The sequence below is a fragment of the Chionomys nivalis genome, chromosome 12, assembly GCF_950005125.1.
Source record: "Chionomys nivalis chromosome 12, mChiNiv1.1, whole genome shotgun sequence".
NCBI classification, from domain to species: Eukaryota; Metazoa; Chordata; class Mammalia; order Rodentia; family Cricetidae; genus Chionomys; species Chionomys nivalis.
Window position 1 is genome coordinate 53,484,831 of NC_080097.1, and position 10,381 is coordinate 53,495,211.

At 49.7% G+C, this 10,381-nt stretch overlaps 1 protein-coding gene across 1 annotated transcript; it reads right to left on the bottom strand.

The window, feature by feature from the left end:
• Nucleotides 1-2,115: 2,115 nt before the first annotated feature.
• Nucleotides 2,116-8,939, bottom strand: Shisa2 (shisa family member 2). Its single transcript, XM_057786200.1, has 2 exons — nt 7,856-8,939; nt 2,116-4,462 (listed from the first exon to the last, which is right to left on the bottom strand). Exons 1-2 carry the CDS (start codon nt 8,187-8,189, stop codon nt 3,909-3,911), a joined length of 888 nt encoding a protein of 295 aa, XP_057642183.1. The 5' UTR covers nt 8,190-8,939; the 3' UTR covers nt 2,116-3,908.
• Between the last annotated feature and the right edge of the window lie 1,442 nt (nt 8,940-10,381).

A 10,381-nucleotide genomic window follows, 5' to 3' on the forward strand; every position in this document is an offset into this window, starting at 1 on the left:
GTGGGGCTGGCATGGCACCGGGCACTCAGGAAGGTAACCCCCTGTGCTGTCACCAGTTCTCTGGACACAGGACCTCTGGACTTTTGTCAACCTGTGTTCCTGGATTGCCCTTTTAAGCATGAGAAGGTCTGTGAAAGTTCAGTACAGAGCACTCCCCCAGTGGCCTTGTCCAGTCTGCTCTGGCCCCTGCCCTGTCTGTGGCGTGCCCCAGAGAGTCCCTGTAGGTGCCTAGTGTGTTGAAATGTTTAAAGCTTCTCTGTTCCCACACCACGCATTGGTTTTTCTGCTCGCCACACTGGGCAGCTTTGCTTTATTGCTCAAAAAGCAGGAGGAATATGCAGGAAGTGACCAGATTTTTTTCTTAATTCCAGAAAGTTTGATAAGCCATTAATACAGGCTCATTATTTCTTAATTCCAGAAAGTTCGATAAGCCATTAATACAGGCTCATTATTTATTCAGCAAAGTCCTGTAGGGTAGCCCATGCTTAGAGACTTGATTTTTGCCCAGATGGACCAACAGGACAATCTGATTTCTCTGCCTGTGGTCACCCTTCTTCCAGATCCCAGCAGAATCTGATTCTAAAACCACACACATAGGTCTGCCCTGGGTTTCACAGTAAAACACACTTCAGGGACGCCATTCTGACTGACCAGGCTAAGTCAACAGGAGTCACAATTCCCAAGTCCATTAACTTTATCCCTTGGGAGGCTAGAGCAACCGAAGTGTGTGTGTCGTTTATCAGTTGACTGAGCCACTTCAAGGAATTGCTGAGCATTTGTGGGCTGGGGGCTTGGCACCCTAGAAAGGTCACTGTGCTAGTTCAAGGTGGGATTGCCTGAGGAGAGAGAGCATCAAGCTCCAAAGTTCTGTTGGGCTCAGCTTTGAGAACCACCACATCTCCCTCCCACAGATCAGGACACTCGTGGACATACAGCTTGATTGTCAATTGTTCCGAGGGAATCATAGATTCTAGTTTAGAACGAAACAAGGGCCATGGGGGTCACTGAACTCAGGAAATAAAACTCTAATCTTAAAAGCCTGAGACCAAGGGGCCTGAGGGAAATGGCCAGGCAAGGAAGGTGCAGGCTGCAGAATAAATCTATGAATCACATTTGTCTCTGCCAGCTGACCACCCTAGATGCTGATGCTGATGTCATTGTTAATTTTCGAGGCTGGGGATGAAACTCAGGGCCTCCCACACATAGTCAGGTCAAGTCTTGAGCTACATCTCCCAGTTTGAGATTGGCACATTTTAACTGCTCCCCTGCAGTAGAGATAGTAAAAGGGGAGTTTCCCCTTGCATTTTGTTTTGCTTTTCTTTGAGACGTTTCACTATTTAGCCCATGAGAGCCTCAAACTGTCCTGCCTTAGACCCGAAGTGCTGGGATTACAGGGAGAAGCCGCCATGCCCAGTTCACAATTGTTTGTAGCCGGCTCCCTCTGAACCAGGTTGACCTTGAACTCATGGCAGTGCCCCCCCCCCCCCCCGCCTTCTAAGTGCTGAGGTTACAAGCCTGAGCCACTGTGCTAGGTCCACACTTTTCAACAGATGAGCTGGTTAGTTTCTTCTTCCTTGCGAAGATCTGATTTTTCTCTCCTAAAATCTAGAGAAAAGCTGCTGGTTTATACACAGTAGAAAATGTGACTATCTTTCCATCAGCAAATGATCCCCCTTTTAGACAGACTGTAAAATGTTTCGACTGCATGTAAATTACATCATAGAGGCTCAGAATTTTTATATTCTCAAGAGAGCAAAGAAGGCATACTCGAACCAGGTATTTGTACTTCTGCTCTGCTGACTCTCTCCAGTTCTCCCCCAAATCCAAAAGCTCAGCAATTGCTTCTGGTGATGTCATCTTTGGAAAAAAGGATGAGGTTTCATTGGGCAAAAACTCCCATTTTATTTCATAAAACTTACTTCTCCAATACCCAGAAAAGGGAAGAAACTCAGATACAAGCAAGCACCCACCAACCATCCTTTGTTTCAGAAGCACACAGAGGTTACCCTGCATCAAGCAAAGTCCTGGTGTCAGTTTAAGAACTGGCCACCTACAGCTCCTTGGGCAAAACTGCTTTTGCCTGGCTTCGTAGAGATAGCGTTTAGACTGGGTTTTACCCTTTGAGATGGCTGGGATGAAGGGGGTGGGGTGAAAACTGATTTGAGACACTGTGATTTCATGGACGTCAAATCTCAGTATTTTACACACACAAATAGGTGTAATCATAAATAAGTATATAAATAAGGTCTTGTTTATAAATAAGGTCTTGTTGGAGCTCAAGTATTTGTGAAGTGCCATCCCGGGCTACTTCTGAGATGTTTCAGTTCACTGGTCCCTGAACTTTGCATTAGCTTGATGACAAGCGATCCCAAAGAAAAACAGTCTTTGGCGTGCCAAGGTTTGCCACAAATACATCTGACTTTCCTAGATACCAGCTACAGTGAAATTTCACGGTAGTTATGATTCTAAGTAACTGTTCTACTAACAACTAATTATAAAGAAAACACTCCCCAAGGAATTCACACCATAAAATATTTATTAGAAATTTAAAGTGATTTTCTCCTGCTTTGGCTATGAAAACTCTTTGATTCCTATCTCTGGTGATACCGGTTGTCAACAACAACGTCACACAATTCGCGTCATCATGAGACGACGGACTGGTGACAGATGCTGTGGCCAGACCTACAGAAGACCAAACCTCACAGTTATTGAACAAATTTTGGCTTTTCTAGCAGTTGAAAACTTACTTACACACATTTAATTTTTTCCATAAGTAATCAACATATAAATTCACTTGAATTTGATAACTTAAAACATTGGCAGTGATTGCAGAGTTTGCTGAAGACCCAGGAGTCATGTCTCCTTGGAGAGTTTTTCCTCTGACTTTCCTAGCTCCTGCTGCTGGAAAAACAGACCATTCTGATAACAAGAGTATAAAAAAGCCTTCTGATTTGCAAAGCAATTCATGTCTAGGGTCCCCGTGATGACTGAAGACCTGTACTGAGCATCTCCATAGTACCTTTCTCTGCATTTTTTACCGATCTTCATCCACACTTCGATAATTCCCTGCCCTTGGTACTACTTAGCCAAGGGGATCCCAAAACCTGGCAGAAAAAAACAGAGCCCCAGGCCACATCGCATGGCAAAGTCAGAAGTAACTAGGAACACAGCAGGTGATAGCTCATGATTGCAAAACAAAAGCATCAAATTACTTCTCAGGTGCCACTGGAAAGGCAGGAAATAAAAAGGCTCCGTGGAAAAGCATTGCCAACAACCCCCCCCTCCAGAATTCTGAATGTCTTCTTTAGATACATACATTTTTTTCATCTCTTTAACATAGAAAATCACTTCGTAATATGATCTATACACACGGTTATCAAATTAAAAAAATAGCACAAAATAGATCCCCCCAAAGCATAAAAATAGACAAACTGTATCTTTTACAATGAAATTAAGACATGCCTCTGGAGGACTGAGGCTGTTGACTAGTGTCTGAGTTCAAACCGGCTTCTTTTCATAATAATTATATTATTTACATCTCCTTTCAGCCTTGAACACTGATTTAAAAACCAGCCTAGGTGAAGGGGAGGTAACAGGTGTTCTCCCGTGCAGCTGAAACAGAGGGAAACAATGGCCACAGAGAAGCTCTGACTCCGGCAGCCACACCTCAAGGGCACTTAGGAGCTCAAGCATTTGTCACATGCTTGAGGATACAGGTGGCGATCCAGGGGCTGTGTCTTTCCATTGTGAGTCAGGAACCGTGCACAGAGAGGCTGCTCTGGAGACGTTCTACACATGAAGTCAGGAGAGCACCGACAAAACACCACCGACTCGTGCAGACTTCTGGTGCAGGAACCTGGCCTTGTTTGGCTGGGTCTCATAAAGGAGTCTACTCGGCGCCCTGCGAGCTATACGGTCACGGCAGGGTACATCTTCTGTTCACTGTTAGTGTGAGCAAAAGAGGGCTGGACTTGCCTGTAGCCGGGCTGTAGGCCATCCATGAATGGGGGCACTGGCGTCATGGGCACAGAGTCGTGTTGTACCGCATACCCCACATACGGGGTGTGCAGGTACTGCCCTTGATGGGGGACAATCTGGGTAGCCTGCTGACAGTTCAGGACAGAGAAGTTTGTGGGCATGTTGACGTACACATTGTTCATGGTTCCCTCGGGCAAGCAGCAGTTGGTCTGTGATCTGGTTGGGGGAGCGCGGGCCCCCGAGTTCGCGCTGGAGCTGGAACTGGCAGCTGTGCTGGATTGCCGAGAGGATGACCCCCGGGACGTGCTGGCGCTGGGGATCATGGGGATGGTCTCCATCAGGCGGTTGCCCCCTGGGGCTCGGCTCTGCTGGGGATCCTGCTTTGGCCGGAGGCATCTGCAACAGCACGCAGCTACGAGAGACCCGAGGATGATGAAGGCGACGAACACAGAGCCGACGATGAGAAAAGGCACATAGATGGGGACTGGAGAGAGAACAGAAACGTAACGTTACGGCTCACATATGACTATCGTAGGACCCAGTGAGCGGAGAACGCCAGGGACAGGTGTGCACAAACAGTGCACTCAGAAGCGAAGGACGAAGGCTGGGTCAGCTTGGTCACCAGTACACAAGACGCAACTTCCAGGGCCAAGTGCTTTGGAAAGTGGCCAAGGCCCCCCTCAGGCGTGGCAAGGCCCCCCCGGAAGCTAAACTTCATAATCCCGCTTAGATTCCCCTAATTTAACACCAGACGCCCCTTCTAGGTTGATCTAGATGATGGTGCAGTAGCCGAGCAGCCTACATGTAAGTCTTTCCTAACAGGAAGCCCCAGGGTCTAAATGGAACCGAGTTTACATGTCTCTAAATCTGTCTTTTTCTTCTAGGAAATACTACACATTCCTTGACTTCTTCTTGACATTATTTTTAACAAGTTTCTTCTCTTACAGGCAGAACAATTAAAAAAAAAAAAGTAACTTAGACCAGATTATGACCCGCTATCATTTCCAAACAGAATATGAGACATAGGTGGTCACGGGAGGGGAAAGACAAGCAAACTAATAAACGCTGGGGCAGTGAGATGGCCCAGCAAATAAAGGCTCTTGCCACCAAGCCTAACGACCTGAGTCCAACCTGCAGGACCCACACGGTGGAAGGAGAGTCTCCACCTAAAAACCTGTCCTCTGATCTCCACATACATGCCACAGCACAAACACGCATGCACGCGTGCGCATACACACACACAAAAATAGACAAAAGTTTAAAAAAATGTAATATTTAAAAAGTGCACAAATTTCTTAAAAACCCATCTTAATAAAAAGGGAGAATAGAAGAATAGTTACTAGAGGCTGAGGAAGATGGGGAAGTGGGAAAAATAGGAAGAGCCAGTGGGCACTGAGTTAGTCTGAAAAATAAAACTGTAAAATAGCAATAAAAGCCTGTTAGTAAAACCAGTAATGAACTTCATTTTAAAATTATTAAAAAAAAATAATAAAACCAACCAAATGAACATTTTGGGGCCCTAGCATGGTGGCTCACAGTTTTAGCCTCAGCACATAGGCAGCGGAACCGTCTTGAGTTCAAGGCCAGCCTAGGCCACACAGTAAGTTCCAGGCCAGCCTGGGCTATAAAATGAGACTTTGTCTTAATATATATTCTTAATTATATATTATATTTTAAAATAAATAAAAATTTAAAAGGTTTGTGGAAGCCTAGGAACAGAGCAGAGAGTACCCATGACCTAGAGTACTCTATAGGGATAGCAAGTCATGTTAGCAAGTGGTGCGACAACTGTTCAGGACACAAGTAGGCAGGAGGAGCCTGCAGAAAACCTCCGAGGCACTCCTGTGGAATTCTACCTACATCCAAGAAACTTGCCTTTGATGTGTTCCTGATTCCCTTTGTTGGCAGGGGTTGGGCGTGGGCGTGAGGTTTTGGGAATTGAACCTGGAACCTCACCCATGCTAAGGAAGCGGTCCACCACTGAGCCCAGCCCTCTCTACTGCATTCCACGCATGGGTCCCACCAGCCTTGGTGGAGCCCAGCTGCCAGCGCTTCTGATGGAGCAGCATGGAGCCCATACCTCAAAGGTCAGATCTGCCAAGACCCTTCACAGAGACACCGTTCCAGGAGTCACACTGTTCACATACCCCACGGAACCACGGAGAAATAATGACTTACAACTGAACATATCTCATGGGTACTGAACAAGTGGGCAGTGGCCATGGCTGAACAGAGCCATTTGTACGCTTGGGGTCCATTCAGCAGACCGGAAGGCTTGCTGCCATCTGCAGCCCAGCTGGCTCCCACAGCTGTATCGCGCTCATTAGACTAGCCCTGTAGGCCAAGTAAGTCCGGGACGGGAGCAGCGAAAGGCAAGCTTTTTCCTACATACACTAAAATGTTTCACTCCCTAAATTGAGATAGCAGCCCCCACATGTTGTACAAGGTAAACAAAAAGAACACAGGTGAGGTTCACCTCCAATATGATAGCAAAAACTAGCTGAAACCAGTCTTGGCCCACATAATGAGTTTTGGGGAGAAATAACTGTTCTCTTTCCAGGATTTTTAATTGGAAGTGTAAATAACTATACAGGGGTAAAGAATGCGATGCTATCGGGAGCCAGCCCCTGGTGGCTTAATTGGGCACCTTGTCCTTCACGGCAGCAGGGCTGTGAAAGGAGCAGGACATTTAAAGGGAAGGTTTAGGAGCAAAGCGGAGGGTACCCATGACCTAGGAGCAGAGCGGAGGGTACGCATGACCTAGGAGCAGAGCGGAGGGTACCCATGACCTAGGAGCAGAGCGGAGGGTACGCATGACCTAGGAGCAGAGCGGAGGGTACCCATGACCTAGGAGCAGAGCGGAGGGTACCCATGACCTAGGAGCAGAGAGGAGGGTACCCATGACCCACAGCGGCAGTAAAGCACAAGCTGCTGCCTCCAGCTTTGATCAACACCATCCCGACTTTTTAGAAAATATTAACAAGCCCAACTTAACAGACACCTTGTAGCCATTTGGCTCCTTTCTGCAGGCTTTATTCCCAGACCACACACTCTGTGAAGCCGAGCTGGAGTTCAGATGGTACCTTCTCTAGAATTACCCTCAGTTCTCTTCTCTTCAGACTCTGGGCAGCAGGAGCGGTGAACTTAAAAAATGCTTGACTGCTAAGACACCACCAACTGAAAAGAGCTGCTGGGGGGGGGGGGGGGCAGGCCCTGTCAACCAGAAGCCAGCAATGCCAAGGCTCTGGCAATGCCACTCCTATACACACACACTCGATTAGGCAGCCTCTCCACTGAGGGGATGTGTCTAACGAGGAAATGCAATCTGCTAAGTTATCTGACAGGCTTCTTTTCAAAATCTGGCTTTGACTGTTAAATAATCAAAGCCTCACTGAGCAAAGTTGGGCACTGCTCCAATGTCACATCTATCAAGTCGGCCTCAGGAGACCAACCAGATTCCTAGAGGCCTAGGTGGGCACCGGGAACTGTGCACTGGCTCATCCCGAAGAGGTGAAGTTTCGCCCACGGGAAACTGCCCCCTACCCAGCATTACCCTCCCAACTGCCTTCCTTCTGAGGATCTTTGGAGGAGAACCCTGGGCAGGTCTTCTCCGGAGAGGGGGCACACCCTTGCCATTAAATTCCCTGAAAACTGGTGTCACGGGGAAGGGAGGGCCCTGAACAGAAGCAACGTGTTTTGTCTCGAGTTTTTTGCACACAAAGTTAATAAGTAGGGGGCAAGAAAACAAAACAAACAAACAAAAAACTAGGTCTTTCCTGCTACCAGGCCCTTTCCTAAACTCTCCAAGCGTCCAGGTCCCTGCTGCCCAGGCAAAGTAACTGCCCTCCCCTTTTGCACCTGGTCGCTGATGCCCTACCTGCCGAGCTGTCTGGGCCTTCTCTGTCTGTCCGGCCAGGCTCCCCCACACCCTGCTGGCGGTCGTTGTCACAGCCTCCTTGGTCCAGGCGCGCCTCAGCGCTGGAGCAGCAGTAGCGCAGCGCACAGCTGCCGCAGCAGATGGTAGCGTCGCCACCGTCGAAGCGCTCGGGGCACTGGAAGCCCATGCGCCAGACGCCCTGCGCGTCCAGCCAGCCGTGGCAGTACTCGCCGCTGGCCCGCGCCCCCGCCGCCAGCAGCGCCGCCAGCAGCAGCTGCAGCAGCGACGCGCGGTGCCCAGAAGAGGTGACGGGTGAGCCGCGTCCGCCCCACATGGCACTGCCCTGGGCGGGGGGTGATGTCTCTGGAGGATGTAGATCTCCCCAAGAAGTTGTGGCTCGGCGATGCCAGGGACCTTCTGTGCGAGCCACTCCCCTCTGCCGCGACACCCAGGCTGCAGAGCCAGGGTCTAAGTCATCCCTCCTTGCTAGTGAGCCGGTCCCGGCTTCCCGGCTAGACTCGGCCTTCAGAGGGCATCACAGAAGGAACGCTCCTGGAGGCTTGGCGTGCGATCCAACCTTCCCTGTGCATCCCCGAGGGGACGCCGCGCTGCGGATCAGGAGTCAGGCTATCGCTGGAGCGTTTCAGTGTCGGGGTCCCGCGCGGTTGGGGTGCGTCTCTCCTCTATTTACCTCCGGAGCTAGAAGCCGCCAAAGAAGCGGGCTGTGTGCGCAGAGCTCCGGGCAGCAAGTGCAACGGCCGGCCGCCCTCTAGCTCCGCAGCCCCGGGCTCAATCCTCCTCATGGCTCCTGCCACCGCTCGGGACGCTGCGAGTGTCCGCACCTCCCCTGCAGTCCCGGAGCCCGCCCGGCTGGCGGCGGCCGCGGCTGCTGCTGGGCGCGGGGCCAGCGGGCTGCCCGCCCTGGCTTCTGCTGTAGCTCGCGTCCCGTCTCCTTCTCCCTGTCGCTGGTGCGCCCGGGACAGTGCGCTCCGGTGGGAGCCGCCCACGGAAGTTTCAGTCCCTCGGGCTACGGGAGCGGAGGAGCGCGCGGCCGCCCCACGTTCGCCCTGCAAGGCTGCAAACCAGCTCCGACTGCCGGGCTGCGCGCTGCGCTCCCCTCTTAAGAGGGGCTGGCGGCTCCTCTGCGCGCATGCGTGCTGCGAGGGCTTCCCTCCGCCTCGGGACGCCAGGGGACACCCGCAGCCCTTCACTTTCCTACACCAAAGGTGTGGCGGTGGCCAGGCAGCGCTGCGAGTGAACTGAACAGACGTGTGGAAAACGCTTTTTAAGTCGGCCACGCCTTGGAAGTACAGTTAAAGCAAAGAGAGCAGAAGCAAAAGTTTGGTGCGAATCTCCAACATCCAACATTTCAAGTTACTTTGACAATCCTCCAAAGGATAATTACTAATTACTTTCCATGTTACAGACGACACGGTCGTCACTCGGATAGACTTGTCTTGCTCAGCTTCCAGCGTACGGGCTCACGAAAAACACGAATACGATCTAAGCTGCGTGCGTGGCCTTCTGGTGCCACTGCACGGGACAGTGAAGAGGTCAGCAGGGACACCAATGGTATGGTCAGTCTAAATGATCTATGTCACTTTATTTGCCTCCCCCATAGTTGGGTGTGGTGCTTGTTGAAGTCCGGCAGAAAGGTGCCCCCGTGAAACATGTGACCTCGGTGGCTTAGACAGCTGCAGCCAGGAAGGCAAGGATCCAGACACAAGAGACTCTAAGAAGGAACGAACAGCTCCGCTCTAGCAGAAAGGAACAGGTGCTGATGCTATTGAAGTAGCGATGAGTATTTTTACAGGACCAACTGCGCCTTTCTCAGCCTGGAGTCAGTCCGTGGAAATTCTGGACCCAGCCCCTGAAGAAGGAGCCTTCGCGTGTTGCTAGACTCTTTCGTTGTGTATTTAATGAAACACTATCTGTGACTAACACCCATGTCCTGTTCAGGTCCACAACTACAGAATACAAAGCAATTTTATCCATAGCAAAGACATTTTGGGTTAAATCATTATAGGGCCCTTAATACAACCCCCTCTCCTCAGACAGTGAGCTGACCTGTGAAGGAGAGTGAAGGAATTTCTTTAAGTCGGTCTCCTCCAGAAAGAGCAAGGCCATCTTAAGCCCTCTTTGCAGCACCCACAATAGAAAAGTAATTGATAAGCTATTTCATAAAATTTCAACACAGCGTATTAGGTACACAGTATAAACAAAAACAAGCCAGGAGATGAGATAGAATGAGTGGGACCTTTGAACACTGGAGACAATTATCACATCGAGTCACAACGACACGACACAAGTCTCCCCTTAATTTGAAGGAGATGTAACTCAGTAGCAGACCTCTGTTTAGAACGGACAAGACTTTGGGCCCAACTCCCAGCCCTGGGTTAGAAACAAAGAGAAACAATTAAAGAGATATACAGCGATTTAAAAGAGAAAATGAATCTCCTCAAAGCACCATACTTCCAAATTTACCTATTATAGACTAATAGTTGACTATTTGGAAAAAAAAAAAAA

What these genes read in the sequence shown, in the direction of transcription:
- Shisa2 (XM_057786200.1), bottom strand. Translation starts at nt 8,189, where the DNA reads ATGTGGGGCGGACGCGGCTCACCCGTCACCTCTTCTGGGCACCGCGCG. An exon ending in AGGCCCAGACAGCTCGGCAG is followed by an intron (nt 4,463 to 7,855) that starts GTAGGGCATCAG and finishes TTCTCTCTCCAG; the next exon opens with TCCCCATCTATGTGCCTTTT.